General features: G+C 38.5%; 1 protein-coding gene across 2 annotated transcripts in view; it reads left to right on the top strand.

Annotated features, from left to right (window-relative positions):
- The window catches only part of LOC111159733 (SLIT-ROBO Rho GTPase activating protein 1), a 274,927-nt gene that overhangs the window by 186,347 nt on the left and 65,149 nt on the right, over window positions 1-23,431 (top strand). For both annotated transcript variants that reach the window (XM_022522308.1, XM_022522307.1), the window contains exons 5-8: window positions 3,310-3,492; window positions 3,942-4,070; window positions 17,697-17,918; window positions 19,951-20,052. In XM_022522308.1, coding sequence (XP_022378016.1) covers window positions 3,310-3,492; window positions 3,942-4,070; window positions 17,697-17,918; window positions 19,951-20,052 — 636 coding nt within the window. The remainder of the gene's footprint in view (window positions 1-3,309; window positions 3,493-3,941; window positions 4,071-17,696; window positions 17,919-19,950; window positions 20,053-23,431) is intronic.

Here is a 23,431-nt window from a genome sequence, read left to right as displayed (position 1 = left end):
GAGAGAGACTTGTTGTTTTGATATTTTTGGGTTTTTTTTACCCTCTCTTTAAAGATGTAACTGCAACCAGGGCCCAAATGGTATGTGGGTTTGCAGGGTGTACAAACAGAGCCAAGCCTAGAAATACAAGGTGTGTCATCAATTCATTGACCTTACTGTTTGCCCAGCTGTAGGGTGACTCCCTTGTCATTCCCCAGCTGCCCAGCTGCTGCTTAATGCTGTTTTATTTTTCTTTTAAACTGCAGTAGCCAACCAGACTTTTCCTGGACAGGTTTGATAATTACTAAAAACAGATAACTTAGCAATTACACACAGCTCAGGGAAAGCTGCCACAACTTTGCAGTTTCGCCCTTACTTTGTTCTTGTTCAGCAATGCCTTTAACGTGATTTGCTAGCTTATGTTTTAAAGGGAAGACATCATCAGATTTTGTGAAAATAAGTAAAGGCTCTTCATTAACCCCATGTTTGACACTTCAAATAGTCACCTTCAGAATGTCCATTAAGTTGAACCATTCTTAAGAATGCACTGACTTTGCCTTTCCTTTTTTTTTTTTTAAGATTTTATTTATTTATTTGACAGAGAGAGAGAGATCACAAGTAGGCAGAGAGGCAGGCAGAGAGAAAAGGGGAAGCAGGCTCCCTACTGAGCAGAGAGCCCGATTCGGGGTTCGATCCCAAGACCCTGAGACCACGACCTGAGCCGAAGGCAGGGGCTTTAACCCACTGAGCCACCCAGGTGCCCCTCCTTTTTTTTTTTTTTTTTTTTAAGATTTTTTATTTATTTGTTTGACAGAGAGAGATCACAAGTAGGCAGAGAGAGAAGGGGGGAAGCAGGCTCCCCGCCAAGGAGAGAGCCCGATGCTGGACTCGATCCCAGGACCCTGGGATCATGACCTGAGCCGAAGGCAGAGGCTTAACCCACTGAGCCACCCAGGTGCCCCTTTCTGCCCTTTCTATAACCTACCAATACAGCAATTTCATATGCTTCAACCTAAATAAATATATTCCACTGATGCTTCCAGTTCCCAAACTATTTTAAAACTCATCTTTTTGAAATGAAAAAAATCAAGTTCCTTACTTCCAAATGTTACATTAAATCTCTTCTAAACAACTACATTTCAGTTATAAAATTGACTCTGAATAATTTATGGGGTATTTATAAATGTAATAAAATCCATTTTAAGTGGATGAGAATTTGACATAATTTATGGGAAAGCACCACCACCGATGTTTGGATGCTAAGTTCTGGTATGTTCCTTGATATGTCTCTTGAATTGGAGTCATACCTTACCTATGTTGTCTCTTTTAAGCAGTATAATTGCACTTAAAATAAACAAGGTTTAGAAATGGCCCAGATTTCTGACTCTGTTTATAAAAGCAGATTGAAATATATTGGAAAACTGTGATTTTTGAGGTAAAATCTTTTAAAATCTTTGACCATTACTTTGGATCTACAAGTACAGGGATTATATACAGATATGATAGTTACTATAAGAGTAAATATACTTATTTAATATTTGAAAAAATGTTTATTAAAAAAGCATCCATGTTTTCTAAATGCTTTGGGAAATAACTATGTAGATCAAGTTTTTTTTTTTTTTTTCCAAAACAGCAGAGTGTTAAATTGGCAATATGTGTCAAAAATCTTGAAAATGTGCAGATTGTCTAACTCTTCAGTTCTCCTTCTGAAAAATGTACCATAAAAATTTTTTTTAAATTTAAATTTTAAAAAAGAAAATGTACATGGAAAATGTGATCATTTTGTGCATAAATATTTCTGGGACAATAATAAAACCAAATGTCTAAGGATTTAAAATTTTATAATTTTTAAATTTTAAATTTTTAAAAATTTTAAATTGAGAATCATTTATGTAAGTTTACAGCATACATGGAAAAGACACATTACAAAATTTTATTTTCTATATGTTCCTAAATATATTAAAATGTAACTTATGCATATCATTTCTAAGAGAAGAAATAAGATAGGATATATATCAAAGGTTTCAACACAGCTTCATTTATAAAGCAGAAAGTTGAAATATCCTAAAATGTTCAACAATAGGAAATTAGTCAAGCTATGTCCCAGTCATATAAAGAAATATTATTCAGGCTTTAAAATTGTATTTTAGAAGAATATTTAGTGATAGAGAAAAGTGTTCTGATATATTAAATGAAAAAAGGAGATAGAAGGGGCACCTGGATGGCTCAGTCAGTAAGCATCATGATCCCAGAGCCCTGGGATCAAGTCCCCCATAGGGGTTCCCTGCTCAGTGGGGAGCCTGCTTCTCCCTCTTCTTCTGCCTGCAGCTCCCCCTGCTTGTGCTCTCTCTCTGTCAAATAAATAAAATCTTTAAAATTTATTAAAAAAAGGTTAAAAATTGTTAATACAAAAAAAAATTGTTAATACAGTATGGTACAAATTTTTTTAAAGGAGAAATATGTGTCATTTTCAGATAAGAGTGTGGGGGGGGGAACCTGGGTGGCTCAGTGGGTTAAGCCTCTGCCTTCGGCTCAGGTCATGATCCCAAAGTCCTGGGATCGAGTCCCGCATCAGGCTCTCTGCTCGGTGGGGAGCCTGCTTCCTCCTCTCTCTCTCTTTCTCTGTTTGTCTACTTGTGATCTCTCTGTGTCAAATAAATAAATAAAATCTTTAAAAAAAAAAAAAGAAGAGTGTGTGTGTGTGTTCATAGGAAAAAGACCAAATAGCTGTACCAAAAATCTTAACAGTGGTTATCTCTGCTTTTTATTTTCTTTTTTGTGTCATATATTTTCTACATTGAACATACAGTACTACTTTGTGTTCAGAAAAACAGTTTTTTTAAACTGAAACTATGTGTGAACCTTAATATTTACATTTTGAATTTTGGCCAGTAGATTTTATGAAAAAAAAAAAAAAATCTCCTTAGTAAGAGCTGTACTAATTTGGAGTTTTTTTAGAAGTCCAAAACTGGGATAAAATTTATCCATGAGTGATGGTTTATTCTGCAGATTAATAATGCAGAGATTTTAGAGAACACTTTTGAGCTTAAAAGAACTTTTCAAGCGCACTGAAAGCATGCCTAAGACTCTAAATCATTTTTTCATCAAAGCCTGTCCCCTAAGTGCCTCTTCCTGGCAGGTAAATTTGCATATTTCTCTTTTCTTTACTTAGAAGCAATAGTCCATAATTCATCTATTTGACTAACAATCTGGCTCTCCCCCTGCCAGTTGGAAGGTGATATTTTTAACATATTCCTCACACAATGGCTTCCATTCACTCTCGGAGTCACAGACCAGCATCTTGTAACAATTTGGGTCCCATTTTCGCAGGTGATGAAAACATACCATATGTATCATGCAGAGAGCATCAGTGCAGAGAGCAAGCTGAAAGAGGCTGAGAAACAGGAAGAGAAGCAAATCGGAAGGTCTGGGGATCCCGTCTTTCATATCAGACTGGAAGAGAGACATCAGCGGCGAAGCTCCGTAAAGAAAATTGAAAAAATGAAAGAAAAAGTAAGTGAAAAACATCACAGGGCCTTTCTGTCCTCACTTCAGGTGACAGTACTAAGAACACTGATGTAATAACCAATAGATGGACCTTGTAAATTATTGTGAAATGACACACATTTCCTCCCACAGGAATGAAAAATGTTTAAGAAACATAAAAATCATGTACTAACAGCTGGACATCGTATAGTGTCGAAGGCCAAGTACTCCATATATAGTGTGGGGAACTTGAATATTAACGAAGAGGTTTCCTTGCAATTGGGCCTGAAGACCAAATACGTTGTTCGGTACTTTTAGTTATTTAAATCGGATTCAAAATGTACTTTTCTCAGAGGACTTCAGAGGTCATTGGCATATGTGGAATACATTGTTTAGATTAGTAGAAAGTCATGTATCTCTCTCTGACTAAATGACTTTGTTGTCTTTCTCAATACCTGGCCCATCTCCATTTCCAGAGACAAGCAAAGTATTCAGAAAATAAGCTAAAATCGATTAAGGCACGGAATGAGTATCTCCTAACCCTTGAAGCAACCAATGCCTCAGTTTTCAAGTATTATATTCATGATCTTTCAGACTTAATTGACGTAAGTACTTGAAGTTTTTATATTTTCCATATATTTTTAAAAATTTTTTAGCTTTTTTTTTTTTTAATGATCTCTACACCCAACTTGGGGCTTGAAGTAATGACCCCGAGATCAAGAGTCACTCACTTTTCCAACTGAGCCAGCCAGGCACCCCTATATTTTCCATAGTAAGATGTAATTAGCAGTAACTATATTTCATTGATTCGAAAACACCCTCATTTCTCAAACCAATGTTATTTTTTATAATACTCAGAAGGAAAAACTGCTGCCAGTTTTGATACTGAATACAGATACTGAAACACTATCAACTGTAAGATGCACATGAAAAAGTGTGTATCCTACAACCAAAGAAAAGCAAATGATTAGGTTCTGTGAAACTATGAGTTCCTGGTAAACTCAGCTAGGAAAGGACCCAGTCATTTTTTAATTATGCAACGGCACAGCCCTAACTGCATTCATTAATTCAAAGTATATTTCTTGGGCCCTACTGTTGTTAGGTGCTCAGGCTGTGGAAGCATATACAGTTCTTTTTTGTGTTTTTAAGTTTTTATTTTAACACTGATTAGTGAACGTAATAGTGTTATATGAGTTTCAGGAGTACAATATCATGATTGGGAGTTCAGTATCATTCAATACAGCAGCACTGGCTCATCACAAGTGCCCTCCTTAATCCCCCTCATCTATTTTACCCATCCGCCCACTCCCAAGCATATACAGAGCTCACCTTCAGGAATGCAAAGTGGAAAAGGCAGATGTTAAGCAAATGACTACAGACATGAGAGCTTTGTTCCTGGTTGTGGTAAATACTGTAAGCAAAGTAGAGTAGACTTAAGCCACATTTATAAATTTATCTAACACTGTACTTTGTCTCCAAGGATATGCTATCAAAAGCAGTAATTGGGCTCATTTAGAACTCTCCAAGCGTAGACACCTGGGTGGCTCAGTCCGTTAAGCATCTTCCTTGGGCTCAAATCGTGATCTCAGTGTCCTGGGATGGAGCCCTGTGTCAGGCTTCCTGCTCAGCAGGGAGCCTGCTTCTCTTCTCCCTCTGCCCCTCCCCTCCCTTCTCTCTTCCCACTTCTCCTCCCTCCTTCCTGCCCCTCTTGCTCCCTTGCCCTTCTCCCCACTGCTTGTGCACACTCATGTGCACACGCATTCTCTCTCGCTCTCTCTAAAATAAATGAAAATCTTTTAAAAAAAAAACAAAACCCTCCAAGTATATATGTATACTATTACATCCACGCAGTGATTACTGCTATGATTCCCAATCTTTAACCCTCTGATCAGCCTTTCATTCAGAAAACCTCCAACACTGTAGGACACCGCACAGGTGAAACAGAAATCCCAGTCCAAAAACATCCATCTCTTCAAATAAAAGGAAAAACTCAGTGTGTTGTAAGAAAAGCACAGAGAAGTAATAGAGGTTCAGAGAGTTATCTGATAGAAATTGACTCATGTGCTGCTTTGTATTGGTTGAATTCAGTAGTTTTAAGATACGGTAAATTTTTTTTCCTGTGGCTCATAGTATCATAATTTAGATGTATAGTAGGTTAAAGCATTTTTATTTTTATGGTGAATGTTTCATGGATTTAGCTATATTAGAGCCACAGTTTGGGACTTTTGCAAAAGAATTGTTAAATAATGAAATTATTTTTTCATTTATTAACACTGATGTTCCTCTTTTTTGAGTCTAAAAACAGTTTTATCTCATACTATCACAATTTCTTTATACAGGACCCTTTAATAAATAAAACCAGGGAAAACTTTTTTTTCTGTTCATTTCATACAAGTATTTTAATCAAGTGATTAGTTTTCTTTTAGCTCTGATGAAATGAATTTTTTCTGCTAGACTGCTAGATTTTCTGAATAAAAATAAACAATTTTTATGACCCCTGTTTTCAATCTTATATTTGTAGGGATTCTGCAAAGTGTATGGAATATAGGACTAATTCTTTGTAACTACTTCACTTGGTTATCTTTTGGTTTAGGGCTTATTTTTGGAGTACTTGGCTAGACCCAAGCCAGTTTAACACAAGGAAAAGTCTCTATGTATTGAAAAGCATTTTTGTACCACCTGCAAGGTACCAAGCACTGATTTTGACAGTGGGAATCCAGCAATGAACAAAACAAAGTTCCTGTCTTCCAGGAGTTAATGTCCTATTTGAGGCATCAGCTCAAAAACATATTTACATATATACAAACATTATATAGTAGTGACAATGCTGTAAATAAAAATAAAACCACTATCCGAGGGCTTCTTTTGATTGCATTCAGGAAAAGCCTGATATCTGAGCAGAGAAGTGAGCTGGAGAGCCACGTGGCTAGATGGGGAAGGAATCCCGCATGCAGAAGGCTGGGCAAGGCTCATGGTGTAGAGGCAGTTGTGTGTTTGGCAAGCTCAAGATGCTCAAGCAGCAGCAAAGCAGGAAGCCAGTATGGCCAGAGCAGAGTAAGTGAGGAGGAAGGTTCTGGAAGAGAATGTAGGCAGAAGCCCAGTTACTTAGGGTCTTTTGGATGGGAAAGGGGTTTAGATCATGTCCTAAGTATGGTGAAAACCATTGATGGGTTTTACTCAGGGAAGTGACATCACCTGTTTACATGATAGAGACTCACTCTGGCATTTGTGTGGAAAACAGACTGAGGGAAGTGATGAGTGAAAACAACAAGCTCTATCTAGAGTCTTTTGCAATTGTCCAGACTAGAGTCGAGACCTGGGGGAAGTGGTTGGTTGGATTCAAAATTCATTGAATAGGAATTTGATATAGTCGGTGAACAGAAGGGTAAACAGACTCCTCAGTTCAGGTCCTGAGTAACTAGGTTAACAGTGGTGCCTTTTCCTGAGGTGGGGACCCTGAGGAGATGCGGGTGAAAGGGTAGGAAGCAGCAGTTCTGTCGCGTGTAGTAGGAGTGAGATGCCGGTTGGTCATCTGTGTGGGAGATGACAGTAGCATTCCCAATACTACTGACACCTATAGGACAGGATTAGCATTTCAGGAAAGTCATAATTGTCATGGATATTCATTGAGCTCTTACTATGTGACAAGCAGGTTTCTAAGCATTATCTCATCAAACCATGTGAGGTAAATGCTATTTTCTACACTTGATTAAAGAACTGAGGCTTATGTAGGCTGGATAGTTTGTCCAAGGTCACACAGCTAGTAAGCAGTGGGCCTCATACTCAGACTTTTTAACCTCCAAATCTAACTAACTCTGATGTAAATAAATAATGGCTAAATGTATCAAGTAATTTTCAATTTTAAGAAAGGATGGACTTTTAAAAGATCAGCCTTAAATTTGAAATGGGAGTAATTCTCAAATAATACAACTTCATTATGAATTTTAAAAGAAATGGGTTTGTTGTCATATTCAACCGAAATTGAATCCTTGCTTAGTAAAAATTATGCATTCATTAACTCACTTTTAAGGCGGTGAATGTGCACCTTCTAAAATGGCTGCTTACTTTGTGGGAATGTAATTTGCATATATAGTGGTGATCCTAAAAACCATTAAGCTTGACCCTTCCTTGTGAAAAAGAAAGACTGATTATTTTGCAAAGGCAGCTAGAATCCTTTGCTTTGTGAGCTTATTTAACAAAATCACTTTTATAGTGAGCTATCTAATAATAATTGGAAGAGTTGTTGTATCTCTAATGAGAAAAAGTCAAGACATTTTAATTTTGTTTATTTTTATTTATTTTTTTATTAACATATAATGTATTATTTGCCCCAGGGGTACAGGTCTGTGAATCGTCAGGCTTACACACTTCACAGCACTCACCATAGCACATACCTTCCCCAGTGTCCATTACCCAGCCACCCTTCCCTACCCCCCCCACCCCCCAGCAACCCTCAGTTTGTTTTGTGAGATTAAGAGTCTCTTATGGTTTGTCTCCCTCCCATCCCGTCTTGTTTCATTTTTTCCTTTCCTACCCCCCACAACCCCCTGCCCTGCCTCTCAGATTCCTCATATCAGAAAGATCATATGATAATAAGACAACGTTTTTTTAATGCTTAACATTTTATATGTGAAATGAAATGGAAGATAACTAAATGTGTCTTGACTGAATCAAAGCAATATAAATAAGAATTCAAATTGAGACCTTTATATACACCTCTCATTTCCCTTGGTTTCTACTGATGTCAATAATCTGTCTCTTTTCTTACAAATATCCTGGGATAGACTGTGATAAATGGATCTATTGGTATTTAAAAAAACAAAAACAAAAACAAAGTAAAATAAATAAATAAAGACAAAAAAATTTTAAAAAGTCATATGAATTTTCCATATGACTTTCCAGAGGATTTGTATTTTATTATTTATTTATTTTTAAAAAGATTTTATTTATTTATTTGAGAGAGAGAAAAGGGCATGAGCATGAGTGGGGGGGAGGGCAGAGGGAGAGGAAGAAGCAGACTCCTACTGAGCAGGGAGCCCAGTGTGGGTCTCAATCCCAGAACCCTGAGATCATGACCTGAGCTGAAGGCAGACATTTGACTGAACCACCCAGGCCCCTAGAATTTGTATTTTAAAACCAGTCTTTTTATTATCACAGAATTAGTACATGTACATTGTAGAAAATTAGGGAAAAAATTATGAGCAAAAATGACATGATCACATTCTTACCTTACACAGTGATCTCAGATCATCACTGTTAACATGTAGACTTTTTTGTGTCCATATACATGTACATTTTTATACCAGAGGAGTATGAAATCATATTTTATATACAGCTTTTTAACCTACTCTTTTCGATCATTGACCCCCATCTTTCCATTTCAGAAAATTTTGAATTCCTCTAATAGCCAGACCATATTCCTATTTATGACCCCCCCAACAAACATTTCACAGCTAGTGTGTCTAGACTAGATGAAATTTAGGATCACACATTGCATCTGGGTGATGTGTTCCATTAGTCTTTTTTTTTTTTTAATCTAACAAAGTCCCTTGTTGAAGAGTCAGGAATAGTTGTTCCTCAGAACATCTCAGCTTCTGGATTTATCTCTATTCTTTGCCATGTCAGTTAGCCTGTTTCTCTGTTTCCTGTATTTCCTACAAAGTGAACATTATATAATGATTTGATGAGTTCAAATTAAGCACTTTGCAACAGATCACACCATAGGCAATGTTGCTGTGTCTTAACCCACCAGTAGTGATGCTAAAATTGGTCACCGGCTTGGATGATGTGACTCTGATTACTCCATCAGATAGTTAACATTTTTGCCCCTTGCAACAAACTGGGTATTCTAAAACTTCTTGAGTTTAGATCCTATGAAATTGGAAATATACTAAATTGGAACTCAAAGCTGAGCTATAGTTTACCTCAGTCAGCAAAATGCTTTTTGGAGTACAAATTAATAAGGTAGAAGAAGGTCCTGGGTAAATTTTAGTTTGTAGAGTTATAATCTCTTAATTTAAAATCAGGTAGGAAGTGGAACAGAAGAGTTATTTTCACAACAAAAAAAGGATGTTTATTATGTCACTTGAAGATGAAATACGAATTTGGGGCACCTGGGTGGCTTAGTCGGTTGAGTGTCAGACTCTTAATTTCAGCTTGGTCGGGGTCTCAGGGTTGTGGGATCAAGCTGGGAAAAGCTCAGTGGGGAGTCTGCTTAAGATTCTCTCTCTCTGGGGCGCCTGGGTGGCTCAGTGGGTTAAAGCCTCTGCCTTCGGCTCAGGTCATGATCCCAGCATCCTGGGATCGAGCCCCTCATCGGGCTTTCTGCTCGGTGGGGAGCCTGCTTCCTCATCTCTCTCTGCCTGCCTCTCTGCCTACTTGTGATCTCTGTCTGTCAAATAAATAAATAAAATCTTTAAAAAAAAAAAAAAAAGATTCTCTCTCTCTCTCCCTCTCCCCCCACTCACATGCTCTTGCTTTCTCTCTCTCTCTCTCAAATAAATATTTTTTAAAAAAGAATAATTACGGGGTGCCTGGATGGCTCAGTGGGTTAAGCCTCTGCTTCAGTTTAGGTCAGATCCCAGGATCCTGGGATCAAGCCCCGCATCGGACTCTCTGCTCCATGGAGAGCCTGCTTCCCCCCCACCTCTGCCTGCCTCTCTGCCTATTTGTGATCTCTCTCTTTGTCAAATAAATAAATAAAATCTTTTAAAAAAATAAAAAGAATAAGTACAAATTGTAAGAAATGTATTACAAATATTGGCCAAAGGAAATTTAAATCATTTGGAAGAATAAAGGCATAAGTATAAAGGAAAATAGATTGTAGTTTTATAAATCATAGGTTTCACTTCTGTAATCATTATTATCTCCAAAAGTAAGTGCAAAAGAGGCTGTAACTAATTCTGTTTAGAATCGAGATGCATTACAAGCTTTACAACCCAGAAGAAAAACCATGCAGGCAACAAATATTTGTAACTGAATGCTGAGATTTTCAATTGATTATAATTTGCCAAGAGGACAGTACAAGTATTATTTCCCATAATCCTAGGTGTGCAATCAAATTCACCATTCTCTATATCTAGAATTCCTCAAACAGCTGGTAATGTAGACTCTTTCAGTCCAGTTCCACACCTACCCACCCTCAAAAGGCATTCAGAGAAACAGAGTTCTCAACAGCAGAATTCCATTGGTGCTTTGTCCCAGAACATCTGCCCAGTGATAATAAAGTATTTGTTATCCTTTTAGTAGAGTTTCACGGTTTCCAGTTACTCCCTGTAAAAGTTTGCAGGTCACTTTAGAGTTTGAAGGATAAATCTGTGTAACTCTTATAGAATACTGCTATAGAATAATCCCCTACTGCAGCTCATTTTCTTGGTGAAGATATCTGTCATGCATTTTATTAGCCATCTATACAGAATAAAATTGAGATTAGATTACATCATATACTCCATGCCGTGTTTACTCTATCATGTCTAAGTAATCAGCTGTCCTAAAGCTTTTAGCCTTATCCTTTTGTCTCCAGAGACGTGTGTTTAATTAAAAAGCAACTTATTCAGAGTTCAGATTTTTCTTAATTAGTTTGACTTATCCCCATGCATAATGGTATTTCGATTTAGCCATGAAAACCTGCCAAATTGTGATACTGCAGTCCCCATTAGGCCTGAACTCTTATTAGGAAGATGATAGAGAGATCATGGTAAATGGGTTAGGATAGTGGAGTTATCATGGAAATTGATTTATGTGAGTTTTTATCCCTTTGTGATTGAAGGCGTATTTAAAAACCGAAATGAGTTGGATGACTGAAGTAGATGGTTTTAAAAGTTCCTTCCAATGGAGATGCCATGGGCTTTTGTTAAATGAAAATGCCCCACCTGCTTTCTACCTGCAGCATAGCTCCTCTAAGTTCCATCTTGGCTGGACCTCGGAATGTTGAAAGTGGCCAAAGCGTGATCCTTGGCTTTCTACCTCTTGGTCCCTTGCCTTAAATACTATGTGATGGCTCCTAGATTTTTATCACCTGCCTTGATCATCGCCCAGGACTTAGATTTGTATGTCCAACTGCCTACTGGACACCTCTACTCGGATGTCTAATAGGTATCTTGAACATGTCATTTGTCATACACTCAACTTTTTATACCCATTTGCCCCCATTATTGTCCTCATTCTCCATACACATAACTTTTTCATAACCATTTTTTACACCTCAGTAAGTGGCACACCTTTCCACCCATTTGTGCAAAGTGAAAACCCAGTTCCCTCATTTCCCACATGGAGACCCATCAGCCAGTCCTGTCATCTGTACCTCCTAAACATCCCAAACCTCGCTGTTTCTTGCTGCTCACACTGTCTCCGAGACAAAGCTCTCCATCTCCTGCCTGCACTTAGCTTTCCGAGGTGTCACCCCACTTCCAGGAATAATCAGTAATCCATTCTCTTCCAAAGCAGCCAGTATATTAAGAAAGATAAACTAGACCTGTCAATCCTGATATAAAACACTCCAAAGGCCTCCCGTTGTCTTTAGAATAATATCTAAACTCTTCACCAAGACCCATGTGAACCGCGCACCTGCCACTCTGTGTCATGTGTTCCAGCTTCTTCCTTTAGTTACTGTGTTTTGGCTACATTGGCCTTTCTGTTCCCCAGACCCAGTAAGCTATTTCTTGCCTTGGGCCTTTCTACTTTTTGTCTAGAACATTCTTCTACAGCTTCACTAGACAGAGCCCTTCTCTTCATTCACGTTGCACCCAGCTGCCCCATAAAAAGGAATAGCACCCTTTCCCCCAGCACTCCCAGTTTTTCTGTCTTCTCCATAGCATCTACTAGCCAACCTGTTTGTTTGGGCTTGCTTTTATTTCTTCTCTCATCTCCTTTGTGACGTGTTTCAGAGTAGTTATAGAGATGTGGCCTGGGGCATCTGGTGGCAGCTCCTCCGAGAGAAGTGATTGCCCATGGGAGTGGGAGCAGCATTAGACCACAAATGATTATTAGTCCTACTCACTGGCTTGGGCATTTGCAACCTCTGTTCTCCTCCTGTTTCCTACTTTGTATCCATTTCAGTGTACCATTTTGACAGTTTTGTTGCACAAAAGAAACTCAAAACAAGTTTGGCTGAATGTTGGGCCGTGGTTACTAAAGCAGCAGTGAGAATTAAATTGTCAGCTCTGCATGGACGATCAGGAACCCAGACATGAGAGCAGGTGTCTAAAGGATGCCGGTAGAATTTTAAACATCCAGTTCAGTCCCTTGAGATGCCCATCTCTCACAAAACAAGTTTGTGGTTTCTGAGGTGAAGCACTGAATAGCTAGAGAGGAAAATAGTAAGGGACAGAGGTAATTTATTCAGAAGAAGTCAGCTTTCTTCATTTGCAGTAAAAGCTGTGAAGTTACCTATTTCTGGCCCTTGGAAAGCCTACCCATGGTTATGTGAAAGCTGTTTTTACAGTTGTTTGCTTGGGTTGCACTATTGTAGAAAAGACCCAAAACAAGGGGTAGATCAAGTCTTTACCCAATGTCCATGGCTCTGGAAGGGTCAAAGCCAAAGCTTAATGAAAAGCCAGAGATGGAACCCAGGACAAAAGATCATGGAAGCCTCTCAGATAGTGGCAGGAATGATGAAGTTAAGACGGAATACTGCCGCAGAAGAGTTCCCTCCCTTTCCATCCTCGTGACAGCTGTTTAATTCTGTAGTCACCTGGAGCTTGGGGCTGCCTTCCAGCCACTTCCAGGGCTGCCCTGCGCATGACATTGGCTATTACAGTTGTGGAAGCACATGTGTGGGACTTGTTTCCATTGGAGTCCATCATCTTCACTCCCATCTTGGACGAGCCTTCTACCCAGCAGGACTACTTATGTCATAAGAGTATATGCAAACAAATAAACAAAGGTCATCTCCCTGAATAGCTATGATCATTTATATGTGACTGTAAAACCACCAAGAATATTTCAGCTGCCCCGAAGCCTTTGGAACAAGTCAAAGAATTTGTCACAGTCCTCAAAACCTGAATTTCATCTTTATTTTTGATATGATTTGCAACCCTTTTGCCTAAAGTAAGCTAACTGTGGCGATTTAGACTAATAATACCTAGTGAGATCTATCTTGGCAGCTGGTAGAATATTAAAAAACAAAACAAAACCAAAAAATGCCCTTCTACTTCCATTACTCTTTCCTTCCCCAGTTTTAATCCGTAATTTTATGTACCCATTCAATTTTTCATTCAGAAGAGCACTGTTTTGTTTTAATAAAATATCTTTTGGTTTCTTATGTATTTTCATCATTAAATGCACTTGGGTTATAACTCAGCTCTGTGCAGAAGCTGGTCTTTCATACTGACATTAATAATTCATAACCTCCATAGAATTACTTTAGGCCTTTTAACCAAGTATCGTGAATCTTAACATAGCCAGTGTCATTTTAGCATCCAGTTCAGAGAAAAGACGATTCTGTGACATCCTTGCTGTCCCAGGAGACCTTGAATAAAAATTTTATTCGTGTTTCCTTTAAAGTCCAGGACACTTGAAAAACTTAGAGCATAGAAAACATTGCATATCAGAAGTAACAGAATCATGCTAATTAAGTGGCTTTCCAGACTGATAAGCTCTGTAGGGATCAAAGATGGAAATTGTCCATCAAGCTCATCACAGAAACCTCCACCTGGGGTATAGCATTCAAGTCCAGAAGATACCTAGGGGGCCCCCTGGACTGGCTACAAAGCCACATGCATACTTCTCCGCACCCTATTAGGAAACCGCCAGGGAAAGCAGCTACCTTGCTAGGTCCTGTGCCACCAAATCCACCTGGTGACCTGAGTGTGGAGGCAGGCACAGGACATTTGTGACATTTACTCCCCAAAGAAGCAACTCAGAAATTTGAGGAACAGAGTGGTTTACGCCCGGGAATAATAAAAACTTAGCGTGTGTTTTTTCCTACTTCAATTAGGTAGTTGGGGTTGAATTTCTTTTTTTTTTTTTTCCCCTCTTTTTCCTTTGTTCTTCCTCTCTTTCTTCCTTTCTAAGCTGAAAAGAGACTCGGTTTAGAGGGGGGCCTTTTCTCTAGGTTGTTTCTTTCCTTAGTATCAATTTTCTATGTACTCCCATTGGGATCCAGTACTCATAAAATAAAGCAGCTTATGTGATCTGCTTCATTATTATCAAGCCGAACCTGTCTTCTTTCGGAGTAGTGGGGTGTTCTGAAGCACAAGTACATTTCAAAGAAACTAGGCCATTTCCTTTACCCGTTCGTGTTTGCACAAGACGAGGTATTACTGGAATGTGGAATGACTCAGTCCCTCTGCTGTATATAAAATGCTACATGGAACCTTTATGAATTTCGAGGAGCAAATGAAATAAAAGAGGACTTTGCTCATCTGAGCCTAGAATTTTTTAATTAACTGGAAATTTTTCTCTATATTCAAGTGCAGCTGATTCCACTGAAAATGTACCCATGATGAGACTTCCGCATTTCACAATTGTATTTTGCTTGTATTTGTAATAGTGATAAGGCAGCTTCTCTCTGCTCTTTTAAATCAAATAATACTTACTCACGTTGATTCTCTTGCCCACTCAGAGAAATAGCACTCCCAATGGACAGGGTTTTGGGATTTTTTTTTTTTTAAAGATTTTATTTATTTATTTGACAGAGAGAGATCACAAGTAGGCAGAGAGGCAGGCAGAGAGAGAGGGGGGGAAGCAGGCTCCCTGCCAAGCAGAGAGCCCAATGTGGGGCTCGATCCCAGGACCCTGGGATCATGACCTGAGGCAAAGGCAAAGGCTTTAACCCGCTGAGCCACCCAGGTGCCCCTGGGATCTTTTTTTAATTGATGTTTTAGTGTGGTGCTTCTCAAACTTTAATGTGCATATAAACACCTATGGTTTTTTGTTTTTTTTTTTTAACTTCAGATTCGAATTCAGCAGGTCAGGGCTGAGGCCCAAGATTCTGCATTTCTAGCAAGTTCTAGGTGATGCTAATGATCTACAGACCACACTTTGAATAGCAAGATTTTAGAATATCTCTACAGAAAAGTCCCAAATTTAATAATTCTAAAATTGGAGGATGAGGGTAGAATTGAATCTGTGCCTTCGTAAAGGCCATTCTGATGGTTCCCATCCTGGTGGATGTGTCCTTTGTACTGAGGTTACTTCCTTTGTGCCCCTCTACGACTATCTTAGCAGGAAAGTAATGAATAACTTATATGCAAATTCCTTGAAAATGGAGGTTATGCTTTACTGTATTCCAGTCTTCGTGTTCTTGGAGCCTAGCAAATTTCCAGGTACCAAATAGATGGCCAATTAGTGGGTTGAATTGAATCAAATTGAATTGATTGAATTGCATTAGAACAATATAGGGATGCCCTGGTTTTATACCTTTATAGACCACTTCCTCTTTAAAAAATTTATATTATATCTATGTACAAATGTAAAATTCTTTCAGTATTTTATAACTGATCAGTACCCAGAGTTATATTATTTCAGTAATATTCTCTTAAAATGCAACATGAAAAAGATAAATGCAAATACAAATAAAAGGTAATGAAAATTTAAGAATCCCAAAATTCTATCTCCAGTGAAAGGACTTTGGAAGTCGTTTTTTATTTATGAATTTTTTTCTAGGGATAAGAAAGAAGACATTATTCCTGAACTTTTTTGGCAGATTCAAACCTGTTCTTCTCACTTCTGAAAGAGTACAGATTATTATGGAGTCATCAGTAAATTATACAAATCCAAAATATCACAGTTATTGTGTTTGCATCCTACAAAGATTTCAATTAATCATAGTCTCAATAAGCATGAACAAATTTAAATGCTATTTTTTTTCATTATTTCCTTTCAGTATTTTGTTTTGCCTCTTTTATTTTTTTTAAGATTTTATTTATTTATTTGACAGACAAATCACAAGTAGGCAGAGAGGCAGGCAGAGAGAGAGAAGGGAGGAAGCAGGCTCCCCGCTGAGCAGAGAGCCCGATGCGGGGCTCAATCCCAGGACCCTGAGATTATGACCCAAGCCAAAGGCAGAGGCTTTAACCCACTGAGCCACCCAGGCGCCCCTCCTCTTTTATTTTTTGACACGTTTCTTGAGATATTATTCATATACCATATAGTTCATTCATTAAAAAATCTGTAATTGGCTTTTAGCATATTCAAATTTGTGTAGCCATCACCATGATCTATTACAGAACATTTTCATTACTCAAAAAGAAATCCTATATCCCTTAGTCACCACCCTCCAGGTCCTCCATCCCCTAGCAACCACTAATCTACCTTCTATCTCTATAGATTTACCTATTCTGGACATTTCCTATAAATGGAATCCTACAAGGTGTGGTCTCTGGGGGCTGGTTTCTTTCACTTAACATTTTAACGATTCAAGGTTGATCCTACATGTCGTAGCATGTATCTGCACTCCCTTCATGTTACAACCAGATAACATTTCATTTTGTTTACTTATTAGTTGGACATTTAGATTGTTTCTGCTTTTCAGCTATTAGTAATAATGCTGCTATAAACACTCATGTACAAGTTTTTTTGTGTGAAAATTTGTTTTTATTTTCCTTGTATATATTACTGGGAATGGAACTGCCAAGTCATATGCTAACTCTGTGTTTCACTCTCTGATGAACTGCCAGACTTTTCCAAAGAGGCTACAATATTTCATATTCCCATTAGTAGCATATAAAAGATTCCAGTTTCCCTACATCCTCCTCAATGCCCGTTATCTGTCATCTTTATTAAAACCCTACTAGTGGGTGTGAAGTGGTTTTAATTTGCTTTTCCCTGAGGACTAATGATGTTGAGCATCATTCCATGTGCTTGTTGACCATTCATATATAATTTTTGGGAAATGTCTGTCCAGTTCCATTGCTCATTGTTTAGTTGCACTATTTGTCTTTTCATTATTAAGTTGTAGGATTTCTTTATATATTCTAAATACAATTTTTTTTAAATCAAATACATGGCTTACAAAAAATCTCCCATTCTGTGGGTTATCTTTTTACTTGATAGTGCCTTTGAAGCACACACAAAAGTCTTCATATTTTATGAAATCTAATTTATTTTTTCTTTTTTTTTTTTTACTTGTACTTTTGATGCCTTATCCAAGAAACCAATGCCTAATGCAAGATCATGAAGGTTTACCCCTATGTTTTCTTCTAAGAATTTTATAGTTGTTGCTGTCACATGTAGGTCTTTGATCCATTTTGAGTTAATTTTTATATATGGTATTGTTTTATTTTTTTAAGTGCTGTGATCTTGGCTACCATGCAAGTCTGAACAGAGCCCTGAGAACATATCTCTCTGCAGAGTATAATCTTGAAACTTCCAGACATGAAGGCTTAGACATTATTGAGAATGCAGTTGACAATTTGGAGCCCAGGAGCGATAAGCAGAGATTCATGGAGATGTACCCTGCCGCATTCTGTCCACCAATGAAATTTGAGTTTCAGTCTCACATGGGTGATGAGGTCAGTAATTGATTGTTTCAAAACTATTGAATTGTCCTTTCATTATATTAGTTAGTTACTCTTCACTTGCTTCAACCTAAGAGTTGTCAGAATTCCCAGTTGTGTTCTCTCCCCTGCCTTTGTTTAGGATCTTAGCTAGTTATATCCTAAGATCAGCCACCACCACCTTCCCCTGCTCCATCCCGCCCCATCCCCAGCTGCAACCACCTTTTAAAGCAAGGATCTAGCACTCAGATGCCCGCAGAGGCCAACCCTATGGACAAACTCATTTGTAAGCACTACACTGTCTCAGGATAGTTAGTCCTTCCTCCACCTCTAGACATTCAGATCTAAATTCAAAAGGAAACATTTTGCTGGCCCAGTAGAATCTCTCTGAAGACTTCTGATAATCTTCATTTAAAGATCCCCATAAAGAAAAATAATTATAAATCACAGGAGCATGGGAGAGAGGGAGGAAAATGCAGAACATTTTTTTTTAAGACTCCAGTTGTCTCCAAACTGGTAAAATGAGCATTAAAAATGATGTATCTCAGGTTCTTTATATGAATTTAGCTTTCTGTCCTATTTTACCCAGAGAAGAATATCCATCTAAGTTGTGTACGAGTTGCAGTGCTGTATTTTATTGTCTGCGGCCGCGAAAGCAAGAAGAACCAATTAATGAGCACACTAGCTAGCACTTGGTCTTCCAGCTGTGCAAAACAATACTCATAGATTAAAAACTCAGCATTAGCTTATTGTGGTGACAGTGTTTTTAAAAATAGATACAATAGCGACGACAGATTTCTTTAGCGTCATATTTTTTCTGAGACACCTAGTGTTAAGATTCGTAAGATAGGCGTGTGCCTGCTGTATTTCTAACCCAGTTTTATATTTGCTTGATCTGATAGAGTAAATAACTCAATAAAAAATAGTAAGCGGTTTTTATGCGAAGAGCACGTGAATTTGAGAGGCCGGTTGCTTACCCCCAAAGTTATGTTTCCAAAACTAAATGATTACTGTTACAATTTTTCAGTTATGGATATGTCAAACATAGAAGGATAAAATAGCACAGAGAAGTGATTGGGTTAGCAGTTTTTCTTTTTTCTTTCTTTCCTTTTTTTTTTTTTTTTTTTTACTATTATTATTTTTAATAAAGTGAGTCAGTTGCCCCTTTTTTTAAGCCCAGTTCTGCCAGGGAGCAGCGATCTCTGTAATATTTTGGGGACTCCATAAAAGGAAACCCCCATGTGCCAAGAGCATTTCTGTGACAAGGAAAATGAAGAGAAACTTCGTTTCTGGTGCAATTTTAATATAACTAAATATAATATAATTAGAAGGCTCTAATTTTGACCTTAACCATTATTGAGATCAGAGCCAAAGTATGTTTCTGCTACAGACTGCAAGAAGTAGCGCCTTCACATTCATGGTGAATCCCATGATTTGGCTGATACTGGTAAGGCAAGCCATGGTTGAAAGATGCTAATAGTGACATTTCCTGAGTCTTTAATCTATTCCAGGCAGTGTTCTAAGTACTCTCTGTACATTAGCTTATTTCATCCCTGCAAGGACCCCATGGTGTAGGAAATGTTAGTATCCCCTTTTCACAGAGAAGGACGCTGAGGGCGAGTAAGCTACCTCCGTCCTCTCTGACTGCAGCCAGTAGGCTCTGCCACCTCCCCTCCTTTTGCCTGTGTGGTTCACGTGGGTCCTCCTTTGCACTCTGCCCTGCAGTCATTCCGAATTCCATCAGTGAGACGTCAGCATCAGAGCTCCCTCTCCAGCAACTGGCCCATTCTTAGATCTCAAGAAGCTTCCTGCAGCTGCCGTCTTCCCCTGTGGTATCCAGGCCACACAGCTGCGTTCCACTCTCACCACTCATGTAGCAAGTCTGTATTTAACACCGAAGTTTTGAGGCGGCTCTTCGGAGTAAAGATGTCCCTGGAATCTAGAGGGGATCCGTGTGACTCAGGCAGCATCTAAGTAGGAAACCCGTGCCTCTAGAGGCCAGCTCGATGGCCCTGTTGTAACTGTGGTTTCTGATTCCCCCGACCAGGTGTGTCAGGTCAGCGCCCAGCAGCCGGTCCAGGCAGAGCTCATGCTCAGGTACCAGCAGCTGCAGTCCCGACTGGCCACGCTCAAAATCGAGAACGAGGAGGTGAGCACGCTTTCTGCCCCACAAGTAATCTGATTCTAACATGCACTGGAAGACATTGTCACGTGACCTAGGCATATTGAACGTTCCCAATGCAATCTCTTCATCATGCATTTTCAGCTGGTTCCTAAAATACCCCTTGTCACAGATAAATGCAAAGATTCTATATTATACCAAAGATGAAACCTTTACCAGGGATTCACTACATACACACATAAACACACCTTTTCTTTTTAAATTTATAATTTGTACTGAAAACAATTCCCCTAAATGATCAAATTCAATATATGTGTCCAAGAATACACAATAGTGTGGAGATAAAACTTGACTGACATGTTAATTTAATCCTAACTTCTGAAATGAGTAATTTCTTTGCTTTTTTATATTCTTTAGATTTTTGGTACTAAGCATGGCAATTACTGATACGATAGTACAGAAATCATATTTTAAAAGCATACTTGAATGAGAATAGGAAACTGTTTATTTGCTGATATTAGAGGCTTTAGGTGAATAGAACATAAAATGTGAAGTAAATATATGTTGAGCCAGAAAGCAGTCATACAGTTCAGCTGCCTGTTTCTGAAATTAATTTAATTGGATCCATGATCTCCTTCAATAAAGTATACCACAAATGTTTCTAAGGCTCTCAGTCATCACCTATAAGAACCCAAATCAAACTTAAGATTGAAAGTTTACTTACTGGTCAATGTTTGCATAGCCTCAGGCATGATGGGATCTGTATTCTGATGATATTATCAGGAATCTCTCTTTCCATCATTTTGAAATTATATCTTCACATGTGCTTTCCCTCATCCTGAGATAGCCCAAACTACATGGTCCCTATAACTTGCCCTCTCACCCAGCCCAGGGTCTTTATTTCTGAACTAGGATCCTTTATTGGCCTGATCTCAGTCACGGGTACTTCCAGACCAGCCATTACATGCAAGAAGTGGGGTTCTTTCATGGATCAGCGTAGAGCTGATCCAACAGAAATACGTATTTCTAGAGATAATTAACTGACAGTTCCAACAGAAATACGTATTTCTAGAGATAATTCCTGAAAGGAAGGAATGTGGGACAGAAAAAGAAAACAATAACAATAAGTCACCTTGAGGAAGTAAATTAAACAGAATGTACTTTGGTACCCTTTTATTTTAATCCCATGGGATGTTATGAACTCTATGAACATGTGTTTGGTTCTGTTAAAAAAAAAAACAAAACAGTGATGTGTTTCTAGACCAGTCTAGTTTGGTCAAAATCCATTGCAGCTTTCTGACTTCCATTCTTTCTAGCAGAACCAAACCAGCCCTCTTCCACACATGTGTATTTAAGATGCAACCATGTGATTAAGACTTCAGTTGTTGTGTAAAGTCTCACAGATGAGCCTTTCCAAAGGAAAGCTATTGCTCTTCTGGAGGTGTTTTCGAGCTTAGGGTTTTGGCGAGGCATCACCAAACACTTGCCTGGTGCAGTTTACTGGATCCTAATAGACCTACAGTTTGTACATGTAGTGAGTTCCAATTTGTGTGTGTGTGTGTGTGTGTGTGTGTGTGTAGCCTTCTGCTGTTTTACTTGGAAACAGTCTTTAAACTCTAGGAAAATAATGTGTTCTACACAAGGTCAAAACTGGCAGCCCACAGACCTGTTTTGTTTGGCTCCCACGGTTTTGGCCTGTTGAAAATGAGCAAGTGTGGTGACTCTGACCTTGCATTGCTTCACGAAGGGAAGAGTGGGATATTTGAATTCTACTTTGCCATAGTCATTCAGCTCCCAATTTTCTTACATTGGACTCTTCCATTTCTGTTGCCTGTCTAGCCTCTGCAGGCCTTTGAGGTTTTGACCTTTAATGTACACCCTTTGGGGCATAATGTAGAGAAGCATTGTCCTTATAAACTTGATTAGTGGCAAACAGTGCTTTCTGAGGGTTAAAAGCATTTCTCATAGAAACAAATGAATTAGCTTGTCCTGACTTTTCCAGTGAGCATGACTGGTGGTTTATGATCTGTTGGATATGGGACTAATACGCTGTCATAGAATGGGATTCCCAATGAAAGGAAGATTTAAGTTGGATTTTTGACAATCAGTAGATTTCCATTGATAGAGAAGGAGGAAAATTTGTTTCGGTGTATTTCAAAATGTCCTAGAAGAACCTTGATTTCCCAGAGGAATTTGGTCATCATCCAGGCTCTCCTTGAGGATAAGCCAAAGGTGAAGCTGAAGTCAGATGACAAGAGACTTTGGGAGCCAACTAAGGGATTTTGACACTGTGAGGCAGTTCATTTCAGTACAGTAAATATTTGTTCATCAACTTCTACGTTCCACATATTTTGCCAGGTGTGGGGAGTACAGAGATGAATGTCACAGTTCGCATCTGTCTTGCATGAGAGCCAGACTATAACAAGTCATTTATATAATGCAAAAAATAAGGGATGTAACTTGGGAACAAAATAGCAATCATTGCTGATTTAGAGTCCTTTATAGCGCTCTTCTCTACCATAAATAATTTGCCTCTGATCCTCCTCTGTTAGAGGTCAGAAAATTGACACATTGCTCTCAAACCAAAATATACAAGGAGAGAAGCATATCTCTGCCTCTGCACAGACAGATACACACAAAGACCAAAATTCGCTGGGAAAGAGTTCAGTTAACTAAAAATAATTACGACTTCCCCGTGAAAAGATAAAAGTTGAAAGAGAACTTCATCCAAGTTTACAAAAAGTGTGGACAGGGCAGCTAAATAGAACATGAACATTTTCACCAGATCTTAAACAACTACACATGATGGGCATAATTTGAAACTGTAGGAAGCTGTTTTAGAAGGGAATTTCCATGCTAAGAGCCTACACGCCATGGATAAATTTTGTTTGCGCTAAAGTGCTTGGTTTTTAAAAATTAGTAGCTGTCATTTCAAAAATTAGAAGTTTTTTTAATCTGTTTCCAGTTTCTAAACAATTAGAAAGCCCGATCATTCTAGACCTGCATTTCTGCAGGAGGATATCTGGCTGGAGCTGAGATGCTGTGTTTAGACACAGAGCATGTGCTTCTTGTTTGCCATGCTCCCCACTCAGCCCACTTGCCTTATTTCCACTACTTCCTTGGCCCTTGAAGACATTTGAGTTTGTGGCACCGGCCTTAGAACAAAGAGAGCAGTAAGCGTTTATGAAATGGCCTCAGTATACTCGCACGTAGTAGAAGCTGAATGAAGTTTCAAAAAGGGCTTCATTGAATTTGGGGTGATTTATAATCAGATTATAATAAACAGATTTATATTTATATTATAAACAGATTTATAATGGATTGTTGTCTCCTCACAACTTCACATTTGCTTATTCGACCTTTTGAAATGAGCTTTCAGTTTCAGTATGCTGCCCGCTCACATCAC

This window comes from Enhydra lutris, unplaced genomic scaffold (genome assembly GCF_002288905.1).
Source record: "Enhydra lutris kenyoni isolate GAN:26980312 unplaced genomic scaffold, ASM228890v2 scaffoldscaffold69, whole genome shotgun sequence".
In the NCBI taxonomy this organism is placed as follows: Eukaryota; Metazoa; Chordata; class Mammalia; order Carnivora; family Mustelidae; genus Enhydra; species Enhydra lutris.
This window is presented reverse-complemented; position numbering and strand designations above follow the sequence as displayed.